Source organism: Crinia signifera, chromosome 3 (assembly GCF_055691185.1).
Source record: "Crinia signifera chromosome 3, ASM5569118v1, whole genome shotgun sequence".
Taxonomy (NCBI): Eukaryota; Metazoa; Chordata; class Amphibia; order Anura; family Myobatrachidae; genus Crinia; species Crinia signifera.
Genome location: NC_139219.1, coordinates 160,087,653 through 160,100,232, shown reverse-complemented (window position 1 = coordinate 160,100,232; position 12,580 = coordinate 160,087,653). Strand labels below are relative to the sequence as shown.

Sequence of the window (12,580 nt, the reverse complement as noted above, 5' to 3'; positions counted from 1 at the left end):
CTCGGGGGGAGGAATGGCTGATCTGATCAGCCAACATCCACTAAACTACTGTAACTTCCTTTAAATGAGTCACAGCCACCATTTAGCAATTTAGGGGCTAGAGAACTCCTTTAGAGGAAAGCAGGAGATAAGATGTGTACGTGCTCTGATATGCTATGTAATATACAATGTCAAGGACAAAGTTGCAGTGCTTGCATGCAAAACTATTTATCATTGCTATATATATATTATTGGTGTGGTAAACTGTAAAATGCATGGACTATTCCTGAGCATGATGTGTGAGCATGTATGTGCAAATATGGTTTAGGCCTTCGTACATGAATTCCAGATTGTTCCTGATTGAGTGCTGAGCTTGTATACAGGATACTTAGCACCCTTGTGTATGTGTATATAGATACAGGAAGTCACTGACCACATACACACACAGTACTCTGCAATTGAGAAATGCAAAATTTCCAATAATCCACAATATAGGACAGTGCTGATCTACCCAATGTAACGCAATGCCTATGGGGGATCACACTGAGCAGTGATTATTACACATCAGAGGCATGAGGCACAGGCAACCTCCTTCTCCTGATCTGAATGAATGGCCTCACTGACCTATCAGGTAACTTTGGAATGACTTCTATCTACGGTATATGCTATAGATCACACTACTACCCCCTGAGAAGGGAGACTGTGGAGTGTTGCTGGCAGCGGATCGCGCACGCACAGCTGCCCACATAACGGGGCACAGCTGCCGCTTCCATTGTCTGACTCTGCTGCCTGTGCTGGGCTCGACTGTCACTGGCCGCAGCACTGGGGTCTCCGGGCACGTACCTGGGGTGAGAGTGCTGAATCCGGATCCGTAATCGGAGAGCATCCTCCCCCACATACCTGCGGGGGGCGTCACAGCGGCTCAGGGGGGCAGATCCGCGCCGCCACCGAGAAAGTGATTGCCAAGTACAGATCCGGGCTCCGGGCGGCCTGTGTGCAGCCGAGACACCGATTACTCAGCTATGCCAGCCTCAGGATCCCATACTCCGGATCCCCCGTGTACTACCCCACCGGCACTCATTGCCTCTGCCCGCTGTGAGCTGTGTGTGTGGCTGGCGGCTCTCCGGGGGCTCAGGGCCGGGATGCTGTGCGGCTGACTCCTGGATGGAAGATTGCGATTGCATGCGGGGGGAGAGCCGGGGAGCAGGAGGAGGAGGAGGAGGATGGGCGGAGGCAGAAAGCAGAACAGCACAGGCACTCCGGCTCCTCCGGCGCTGCTGCTGCAGTCACTGGCATTGGCTGCTGCCACTCACCAACCCAGAGTCCGGCACACAGTCGCACTCGCCCACACACACAAGTATCTCTATAGCCACCCATGCCTCTCTCCTCCTGGCACAACCTATGCTGCTACTGCAGCGATCCTTTCTAGGACCATCTGTCACTGTTATTATCTGGATGGTTTTATTTATGTATTCAAAATACAGTGTGCATCCTGAAAGTATTCACAGCGATTCACCTTTTCCCACATTTTGTTATGTTACAGTCAGGCCCGGATTAAGCCTTCGGGGGCCCGGGTCACTGACAGAGCCCCCTGTACATTCCTCATACATTATCCTGCAAATCTTACAGTAGTTTGCAGGAATCTATGACCTGCAAACTTCCTTTGTTCTAGGGAATAGGATTGCCACCTAGCAACAGCTGGTGGGTTAGGGTGGCAAGCCTCCCGAATGCGCAGAAAGGTAAAGTGAAAAAAAATTTTCACTTACCTTTCCCCTGCTCTAGGGAGCGGGTCCGGGTGCCGGGCGCATGCACGCGCCGGGCGCGCGCGCGCACGCTGGTCACGTGCACGCTCGCGCTCTCCTGAGCCCAGGATCCCGCCCCCTAGCTTTAGTTTTTTCGGAAGGTCGCCGATGGCAATCCCAATTAGAACATCTGGATGGAACACCTTAGTCAAACTATTAGGGAATAATGACAAAGAGAATTAGGTGCAACGAAGGATTTTACTGAACATAATCACGTAAGTGAAACAAGAACTAGTAAGGACTAACTAGGACCAGCAATACGGTCTATAGAAGGTAGAGTCCAATGAGAAGGACCAAGTGGTCGACTTGAAACTGTGGGCGGATGAGCCAGACGGATCTACTTGTTCTCCTTAGCTGGTTGTGCCTGCGGCTTCTTCTGGCCTTTTGGTGCGCCTGGAAGGGCAGACGAGAATTACAGGATTATAGAATTGAGTTAGAGTAACCAACGGACCTAGCAAGGTCTAGGGTGGGTTGGGTGGGAGCTGTTGCTAGGTGGCAATCCTATTCCCTAGAACAAAGGAAGTTTGCAGGTCATAGATTCCTGCAAACTACTGTTTGTTCGTCGGGAGGCTTGCCACCTAGCAACAGCTGGTGGGTAGACTACCACATACCTGGTGGTTGCTCTAATGAACTCGATCCTTTGAGGATCAGTGGGTCTCCAGTAGTGTTTTACAAACGTATGGCTGGATGACCAACGGGCAGCTTGCATTATCGATTGCAGAGGTAAGCCCTTGGCTGCAGCGGAAGTTACGGCTGCACCCCTAATTGAATGACATTTGAAGGTTGATGTGTCTATTCCGGCCAGGTTCATTGCGGCTACTATCCATCCACGGATAGTAGATGGTCTAGCAGGACGGAAGGGTTTCCGGCATGTAATGAATAACTGGGAATGGACGCCTCGAATCGGGGATGTCATTTGGAGGTAATGTGTCAAGCATGTAACTAGACACAGGTCCTCATCTGAATGGTCTTTCAGTATGTCAAACTCTACCAGCGGGTTGCTTAGAGAGCTGGTTTTTGTGTGACCCTTTAGGATTATGTGAAAGCCTAATGGGGTTTGTGTCAGCCATGGGTCTGACATGTGTATGAGGCTGAGTTCAGCGCCTCTCGCAGCAAAGGCTAAGGCTAGTAGGGATGCTAGCTTTCTGGATAACATACCCATGTCCGATGTAAGGCCTATGGAGGCTAGGAATTGTAAAAATGGTTCGGTGTCCCATGTGCTAGAGTAGCGGGGACCACATGGTCTGGAGAGGAAAGCTCCCTTCAGAAGACGTAGGTAGAGCTTGTTCTCTGTAAGACCGGGGACCAATAATGCTAAGGCCGAGCCGTAAGAGCGTATGGTAGTAGATGCCAGGCCAGCTTCGAACTTAGCTGCTAAGAAGTCTAAGGCTAAGTTGAGGGTATTGGAAGAGAGGGCTTGAGACCGAGTAGCTACCCATGTACTGTATTCGTTAATGATAGCTCGGTATCTGGCCCTAGTTCTGGGTCTCAGAGAGGCATTGATTAGTGTTACTGATGCCGAAGATAAGTTGGCGTTTGCTAATAGCCGAGTAATGTCGCTATCCACATGGATTGTGGCAGTTTCTGGAGGAGGTCTGGGGTCCCCTGAAAACATTCTCTGGGGAGACCTAGGGGGATCTTGGGTCCCTTGCGCAACTGATTGACTAAAGGGAACCAGATCCTGGAGGGCCAGACTGGGTAGACCAGGATTATGTGGGGTACTCTGTCTATCCTGATCTTGTGTAGGACTTTTAGCAGTAAGGCTGGAGGGGGAAATGCATATGGAAGGGAAAGGTCTGTCCATGGGAAGGACATAGCATCCATGTGTGATGCTCCCTTCGTCCATACCCTGGAGACAAAGGTAGGAACTTGTGCATTGGATGGGGTCGCAAACAGGTCTATCCCCGGGATTCCGAACGTTTTGATAATGTTCTGGAAAACCTGTGGTCTGAGGGTTACTCTGTCTAAAGAAAGATGGTCCCTGGATAAAGAGTCTGCCAGTTCGTTTAATTCCCCCGGTATATAAACGGCTGTGAGGAGAATGTTCCTCTGGACTGCCCAATTCCAAATCTCTACTGCTTCTAGACAGAGATGGAGAGATTTGGTGCCTCCCATCCTGTTCAGGTATGAAACTGCCGTCCTGTTGTCTAAGCAGATCTGTACCGAAATCCCTTGAGATTGGGGAGGAATGAGGGAGTGTAGTGCTAGTTTGGCCGCCCTCAGCTCTAATAGATTTATGTGGAACCTGGTTTCCTGGGTGGACCAAACTCCCCTTATTGCTTTGTTCTGTGTGCATGCCCCCCAACCCATCAGGGAAGCGTCTGAGGAAATTATTATGTTTGGTATTGGGTCCAATAGAGGTCTGGGTGTTGGTAAGGGAAGAATTGTCCAGTTCTCTATTTCTGTTCGAACTGGGGGGGTTAATTGGATTTTCTCTCTCCAGGAAAAACCCTTCCTGAGTAGGTTCCCTAGGAGGAATTGGGAAAATCTGCATAGGAGAGGGACTTGCAGAAATCCGGGACCCAGAGCTCTCATTTTCCCTATGAGTTTGGCTAAGTCCCTCATCGACAGCTGGCGATGGAGGGTACGAGAAATTACTGTCTGTACTTCCGTCCATTTCTCTGGTGGGACTGATATCGAGAAGGAAGTGGAGTCTATTAGGAATCCCAGGAATATTATTGACTGACATGGGACCAGGATTGATTTGGGGTAGTTTATGGCGAAGCCCAAATCTAGGAGAAGGGTCGTGGTTAGATCCCGTTGTGAGAGGAGAGTCTCTCTGTCTGGGTGAACTACAAGTAGATCGTCCAGATATATTAGGCAACGGATGCCCTTCTGACGGAGGTGAGACACTACCGCCTTCATCAGACGAGTAAAAGTGTACGGTGCGTTCGACAGCCCGAAGACCATCACCGTCCATTGATATAGTGTGTCCTTCCAGAAGAATCTTAGGAATCTTCTGTGGTTTTTGCAGACCCGTATCGAATGGAAGGCCTCTTTGAGGTCTACCTTGATACAGTAGTCGTTTTGGGAAAGTAGGAATGGGACTTCTGGTAAGCCCTCCATCCTGAATGTGCGTCTTCTTATGAAGCGATTTAGGTTTTTTACATTCAGGACGGGTCTGTAAGTGCCATCTGTTTTTCTTATAGGGAAAAGGTGGCTGATCCAACCTTTTTTGGTTATGTCTGCTAATTCTATCTTGCCCTGGGATAGTGCTATGGACAACACTTCGTCTAGCAGTGGGCTGCAGTTCCTTGTACAGGGAAATGCTTGGCGCGGAAAATGGATAAGAGGTAGGGATAGCCCTTTCTCTATAATTTTCAAAATCCACTTGTCTGTGGATATTGTTTTCCAAACTGTTACAGCTTGTGAGAGGCCAAGGTGGGGGGTTATGTGTACGGGACTTACCATAACCTGTATCTCTCCTTGAGGGGTTCCTGTTGTAGGACGTTCCACCTCTCGTGGGTCTTGTCCTGTAGGAGCCTCCTCTCGATCCTCTGGTGGCGCCACTGTAGTCTCGGGCCGAACCACTGGCTGACGCAGCTCGACCCTCTTGGGAAAAGGGTCTTCTGGAGGATTGGGGGCCTTTGAGATCTGAGAAGGATCTACGGGCTTTGTATCTTATCTTAACCTCATTAATGAAGTCTGGACCGAACAGGTCTCCATCTGCCAGGTTGGGTACCTCCACGGGCTTAGGTGCGAGGTTAGTTAAACCCGCTTTTGTGAGCCAGCGTACTCTGCGGGTATTTGATATATAATCAAAAGTTTGGCCAATCATTAAAGTGGCTCTGCTAATGGCCTTAAGGAGGGCGTTCTTAGATGCTATTAGGGAATCTAGAGAACCCCCACATTCTCCCTCTTTTTCTGCCTTATCGAGGACAAAGAGGAGGGGACCAGCTGCATCTGCCACTTTCAGCTGTATTTTCCTTAATAGCTTATCATTAGCGTCACTTTGGGTTTTTTCCCCTATTAGTGAGCTGAGTGCCGGGTCGATTTCGGGAGCAAATAGGGCTGGTATATCTGGAATGCCCGTATGGCTTCTTAGAACCATTTCGTCCTCTTTTACCAGAGCAGTTCTGAATGCTAACTGGGCAAAATTATAAACCTCTGAGCGTTCATTAAGTGCCCAATGAGAGGCGTATAATTTATTGGGTGGCGTTCTGCCTGCCAATTGTACCCTGGCCATCTGCAGGTCGCTGTACTCGCCCCTTTTAGTGGATGCGGACGTTCTAGTAACCTCCTCTGACTCCCAGTCTACCTGAGGGGTTACTGTCTCACTATAGTCGTGAGGTTTAGGCAGCGCATGCTGCTTGCTAGAACCCTTATGGGACTGGGTTAGCAATTGCTGCCGTTCAGAGGCAGTGTGTTTTTGCCGGCCGTGGGCAGAAGATGGTGGTATGTCACGCACCATTTGGGTATTCCGGCTACGGGCAATACCCGGGAAAGAGACGTATTCTCCCGTACGGGCGTCTCTGTGAGAAACATTGTCTGTATGTTTCTTTTTTGTGGTGTGTTTCCTCACCTTTTTCTGAGGAAACACTGAGGGAGACTGTTGCTGACCACCAGGTGTCTCCCTCTCGGACTGGGAGCTGTCCCTGCTCCCCTCAGAGCTGACAGGGACTGTGCACTTTTTTCTCTTAATAATAATATTATCTTCTGAGGAGGAACTGTCCTCAGACAGTTGTTGCCTCCTCTTTCTGGGCATTTTTGCCCACTTGCTGACAGATGGGGACTTGTACAGTGTGTCTGTTGCTGAGACAGACACAGAGTCCTCCATCTCTGTCGCGCTGAAGAAAAAACTAAAGCTAGGGGGCGGGATCCTGGGCTCAGGAGAGCGCGAGCGTGCACGTGACCAGCGTGCGCGCGCGCGCCCGGCGCGTGCACGCGCCCGGCACCCGGACCCGCTCCCTAGAGCAGGGGAAAGGTAAGTGAAAATTTTTTTTCACTTTACCTTTCTGCGCATTCGGGAGGCTTGCCACCCTAACCCACCAGCTGTTGCTAGGTGGCAAGCCTCCCGACGAACAAAAATTGTATGCCCATGTGGCTTGTTTTATGTGAGCAAGACTGAGCGGCCATTCGAAAAGTGGATGGCCACTCATAGGTCTGCTATAAAAAAAGGGTACTTGTTTCCTAGCATGGCGCCCATCGCATACCATAAGGCATACGATGGTATGCAATGTTACGCGATGGCAGCCGATGTTATACAATTTTAAATTGTATACCATCGCATTGTATGCCATTGTATCCCATATACAATGGTATACGATTTACCCTAATGGGTGTTTTCAATGTTAAATGTGCCCCCTATAAGATAATTAATTGTATAAGCAACGTAATGGGTAATGGGTGCTTACAATGTTAAAAGCACCCCCACTATCAAGGCCAACCCGAAGCGTGGCGAGCCCGCAAGGGGCGGCGGTATGCATCCTCCGACCTTTTCATACCCCCACTATCCATAGGATGTGGAGTTGATTTTTGATAGTGTAGCGAGCAACCGAGCCCGAAGCGTGGCGAGCGCAGCGGAATACATGTACAGTAATTTGCCACGCTTCGGTCTCGGAGGCTCGCTGCGCTCGCCACACTATATAAAATCGACTCCACGCCGACGTGGATAGTGGGGGTATGAAAAGGTCGGAGGACGCATACCGCCGCCCCTCGTGGGCTTGCTGCACTCGCCACGCTTCGGGTTGGTGTTGATAGTGGGGGTGGCGTGGGGGTGCATTTAACATTGTAAGCACCCATTAGGGTGCTTATACAAATAAAAATCGTATAGGGGCTTATACAATTTAAAATTGCATGCGGGCATATGGCATGCGATGCCATAAAACTTAATATCGTGGGCACCGTGCTAGTAAACAAGTACCCAAAAAAGTGCTATTTCCAGTAAGAAGCCAGTGGTGCGTCACTTTGCGTCTGAGAAACATAATGTAACAACCAGGGCTATTTTTCAGCAGGAACCAGCAGGAACTCAGTTCCTGAACCTCTAATTAAATATGACATCATCATGAACTGAAAATGTACTTTCCATAAGATAAGTTTTATTTAAAGTCACCTGTGAGTGCCTTTGTTTCTAAATACAATATATACATCTAACTCTCCCTCCCTCTCCTTATTGTATATATATTTTTTTATTTAATTGATCCGCCTCCAGAACTGGAGTTCCTGGACCTATTTTTCCCGAAAAATAGTACTGGTAACAACCATCAGATATACAATGATAGACACGTCCCATCCACATTACATGGTGGGAATCGTGGTTTACTCTTATTGAGATGTGAGGCACGCTGGATACTTCAATTAGGTACTATGGGCGGGATTCTCTAAACTAAAAATGTGGTATATATATTGTACAAAAACAAACAAATGAATCAGTCCCAAGGCGCATTTGCTTTTCTTCTGCCAAGTCCAAAAAGAAGGGTCACCATTCAACCCCGTATCAATGCAGTTTATAGAGAAGTGGACCAGGGGCGATGAAAAGTTGTCAACACATCCATTGAGTTTTCAGATGGATGAAATATGTAAAGAAAATTAAATCATGTGTCAATGGAAAACTCCTGTCAAGATAAGGATGTCTTTAAACAGAAATCGGGGAATGGGTATCTGAAAGCGTTCCTGTACTCACGCTTGTGAAATGGGAATACTGCGCATAAAGGTTTCTTTAGATCTGTGCGGGGTTCACCACAAGTGCAGACTCAAAAATTCGGCATGGGATGCGTACCATAATCACAGATTAATTTAGCTGGTACAGACGCATCTGGGTATCTTTTGGGGAGAATCCAATGTCAGCGGTGGGCTGATGTCCGTAGAAAGCTCGACGGATGGTATAAAAGAATTAGAAAGACCCAATATGTAAACCCCGTACTGTCGTCTGGAGTAGGTATGGGACAATCAACGTTTAAAACATATTGTGTGCGTACCATACTCACTTTAGGAGTAGGCCTCTGTAAAGGCCCATACACACTTGACGATTTTCAGCAGAAAATCGGTCAAAACAGCCGTTTTGAGCGATTTTCGGCTGAAAATCGCCCAGTGTGCATGCCCCCCAGATTGCCGACTAGCGATGATGCGCGCTCCCGCATCATCACTAGTTAAGTGGTTCATCTGCTGGTTTTACCAGCAGATGTGGCGATGATGGATGGTTTTTCATCCATCATCGCCATGTGTGTACGCCTGCCGGGCTGAAAGATTAACCACTTTCAGCCCGGCGGACCGCCCCCTGCCCCCCCGCCGCCTCACCCCGCCCCAGAAAATTCCATGGGTTAATCAATTTGCTATTAACAGCAATACGGTCACTAAAAAGGTTAAATGACACTGGCCATTAATTACCTCTGATAGGGACCTGCATGGTCTGAATAAAATGCAGATCATGCCGGCCTATAAGAGAGGAAAAAATCTTAGTGACCTACTGCTGAAGTTAGACATTACAATAGGAAAGATAGTAACTTCAAGCGGCGCCACAGGTAGGATCCTACCTGTGGCGCTGCTTGAAGTTACTATCTTTCTTATTGTTTGTCTTTGTTGTATTGAAGGATTTGGGAATACCCTTCACTGGTAACTATCTCTGGCAGCCTAAGGAAGCACAGAACCAGGATTAATTTCTTTGTGAAGTTAGACATTAGTGAGCTCACTAAGAGGGCTGTCTCCACGCATTTTCTAACCCGCCCAGCGGGGTGTTACAGGTGTGTGGGGTGCACTACCTGTAGATCTATGTTGGTAGGAAATTCTATCAATCATCCCCACACAGGACGCAAGATCCCATAAGATTTGCGGTTACTTGCTCCACAAAATTTGTGGTATATGTACTTTCTTGCCCATGTGGTCTTTACTATGTGGCAAGACAGAATGTCAATTCAAAGAGAGGATGGCAAATCATCACCACGCCATTAGGCAGGCACTGACCAGTGGTGTCAGCGAACAGCCAGTGGCGAGGCATTGCGTCAGCAAGGGCCATAGTATTGCGAGCCTCAGGTCTAAAATTCAGGATCATGTACCCCTGCCCCCTAGGGGAGGAAATAGGGGGAAAATGTTGTTACAGGCTGAGGCGAGGTGGATCCATGTATTGGACACTATCGACACAAGTGGGCTCAATGAGCAGCATGGACTACATCGGTTGTTTTTCTGGTTCTCCTGTTTTTTGTGATTTGAGGGCAACTCTATATTACATTGTTGTTTCTACAACATAATATTATGAATATTATTAATATAATGCATGAATATCACTGCCCCTTTTCTATTGCAGGTCCTAGTATACATAATTATTAGCATATCATAGTTTCATCTATTGATTATAGGATACTGTATTATTACATACATATGTCTATTTGTAAATTGCTATCTGATGTTGGTTACTGTTTTTAATTTTCTTGTTGTTTTTGTGTGTATTTTTGTATACTTTTTTATAATTCAGGCATTGTATGGTTAATGCTTGTATCACTTGTTTTCAAAGCTCATTTCACGCTGAATCCGCGGTGTGAACAACGGGCTCAGGTGAGCGTTCATTGTATTGGTGGGCGGGGGATCTTGTTAGGGTATTTTATGCTGGTATTGTGTCACATTTGGGCTGTACCCTGAGGACTGTACCAAATATTTGTCTTTTTAAATCTGATGCCACAAGCTTGGCACACCTATCTTTGGCCAGTTTCGCCCATTCCTCTTTGCAGCACCTCTTAAGCTCCATCAGGTTGTATGGGAAGAGTCAATGCACAGCCATTTTCAGATCTCTCCAGAGATGTTCAATTGGATTCCAGTATGGACTTTGGCTGGGCCACTTAAGAACATTCACAGAGTTGTCCTGAAGATACTCCTTTGATGTCTTGGCTGTGTGCTTAGGGTCGTTGTCCTGCTGAAAGATGAACTGTCACCCTGGTCTGAGGCCAAGAGCGCTCTGGAGCAGGTTTTCATCCAGGATGTATCCGTACCATGCTGCATTCATCTTTCCCTCTATCCTGATTCCTGACTAGTCTCCTAGTTTCTGCCACTGAAAAACATCCCCACAAGGGAAAAGGGAAAAACATTCTGCACAAGCAGTAGTGCCACAGGTGTGGGAGCCACATCTGATTAAGAAAAAAGCTGCAAGAGCCACTGGTTGGCCACCTTTGTTCTAGAATATACTCATCGGTACTTGTTTCCTATCTGGGCGCCCATCGCGGGTACATCGCATGTCATTATAATGACATGCGATGCGACCGACGCAATTACCGCGATTTTTACATAGGGACCAATGTTAAATGTCCCAATTGACCCGCGATTTACCATAGGAAACAATGTTAAATGGATCAATTTCCCCAAATTATCATAGGGAACAATGGGAAATGGGGCAAAAACACCCCTGAACATAAAAATGTCCCCCCAAAAGTAGTTGACGTCACCCCGCCATCAACGTGAACCCGAAGCGTGGCGAGCGCAGCGAGTCCGCAAGGGGCGGCGGTACGCGTCCTCCGACCTTTTCATGCCCTACTATCCACTAGGGCGTGGAGTGAGAATAGAATAGTGTGGCGAGCGCAGCGAGCCACCGAGCCCGAAGCGTGGCGAGCGCAGCGAGCCCCGCGAGGGGACGCGAATACCTTCACAGTTATACGCGTCCCCTCGCGGGCTTCCCAGGTGTCCATGGCGACGCGGACACCTGGGAAGCCCTCAAAGGGACGCGTTTACCTGTGAAGGTATCCGCGTCCCCTCGCGGGGCTCGCTGCGCTCGCCACGCTTCGGGCTCGGTGGCTCGCTACGCTCGCCACACTATTCTATTCTCACTCCACGCCCTAGTGGATAGTAGGGCATGAAAAGGTCGGAGGACGCGTACCGCCGCCCCTCGCGGCCTCGCTGCGCTCGCCACGCTTCGGGTTCACGTTGATGGCGGGGTGGCGTCAACTACTTTTGGGGGGACATTTCAGTGTTCAGGGGTGTTTTTGGCCCATTTACTATTGTTCCTATGCTGATTTGGGTAAATTGATCCATTTAACATTGTTTCCTATGGTAAATCGTGGTCATCGCGGGTAAATTGAGGCATTTAACATTGTTCTCTATGGGAAAATCGCGGGCATCGCGTCTGGCACATCGCACCCGATTTTTTAGCGGCCGCGATGGCCCCGATTTTACCCCCGATGCCCGCGATTAAAATCGTGGGCGCCCAGATAGGAAACAAGTACCTACTCATCATCACCAGTGCCACTGCTCTGGTGTCCCATATGGTTCTATACTACTGTATATCCCATTTTTTCAGAATACATGCTAATACTGGGTGAAATAATCAGACATCATGGCATGGTCTACCACTGCTATGACACACAACTGTACCTGTCCTTTTCTCCAGGTACTGAGATGCCAATAACAACTCTCAATCCCCATACACACTAGATAAGATAGTAAAAGATATTGCTCAGAAGTGTCCTTCTGAGTGATATTATTTACTATCTTGTCTAGTTTGTACACTCTATATCGTTAACAATGCACGCTCCCGCGCATTGTTAATGACCCTCTCCCTCGTTGACAAGGGCCATGGTGTGGCTGTAGCATGGTCACTGCTCCCCCCGCTGCTCCCTCCCTGCCAGCATCAGCAAGTGTGTATGCATTGAAGATTCCTGCAACCCATCGGGTCTCCGCCGCTGCCAATATTGGCCAGATTCAATGGTCATAGTACACCTGATCTCTCATCTAAAGCAACTGGAGATTGCGGGCTGATATGCAGTTAATGTTTTTCTTCACACTGATTTTGCCCATTAAGGTCAGGTATTGCCATTAATAGTGGCTAAACCTAACCAAACTTATAGGAATGCCATAAAAAGTAACCAGTTTAAGCATGGGCT

The 12,580-nt window shown here is 48.3% G+C and overlaps 2 protein-coding genes across 3 annotated transcripts in view; both read right to left on the bottom strand.

The window, feature by feature from the left end:
- The window catches only part of CEP85L (centrosomal protein 85L), a 224,354-nt gene that overhangs the window by 139,089 nt on the left and 72,685 nt on the right, over positions 1-12,580 (bottom strand). The window contains exon 1 of one of the 2 annotated variants that reach the window (XM_083176816.1): positions 823-1,246. The exons of the other annotated variant lie outside the window; for it this stretch is intronic. Within the exon in view, the coding sequence (XP_083032942.1) occupies positions 823-877 (55 nt within the window). The 5' untranslated portion in view covers positions 878-1,246. Of the gene's footprint in view, positions 1-822; positions 1,247-12,580 lie in introns of those variants that run through there. 2 annotated transcript variants of the gene reach the window in all.
- LOC146063905 (uncharacterized) lies at positions 1,973-6,591 on the bottom strand. Its single transcript, XM_083176809.1, has 2 exons — positions 5,190-6,591; positions 1,973-2,174 (listed from the first exon to the last, which is right to left on the bottom strand). The coding sequence occupies exons 1-2, from the start codon at positions 6,556-6,558 to the stop codon at positions 2,119-2,121; spliced, it is 1,425 nt and encodes a 474-aa protein (XP_083032935.1). The 5' UTR covers positions 6,559-6,591; the 3' UTR covers positions 1,973-2,118.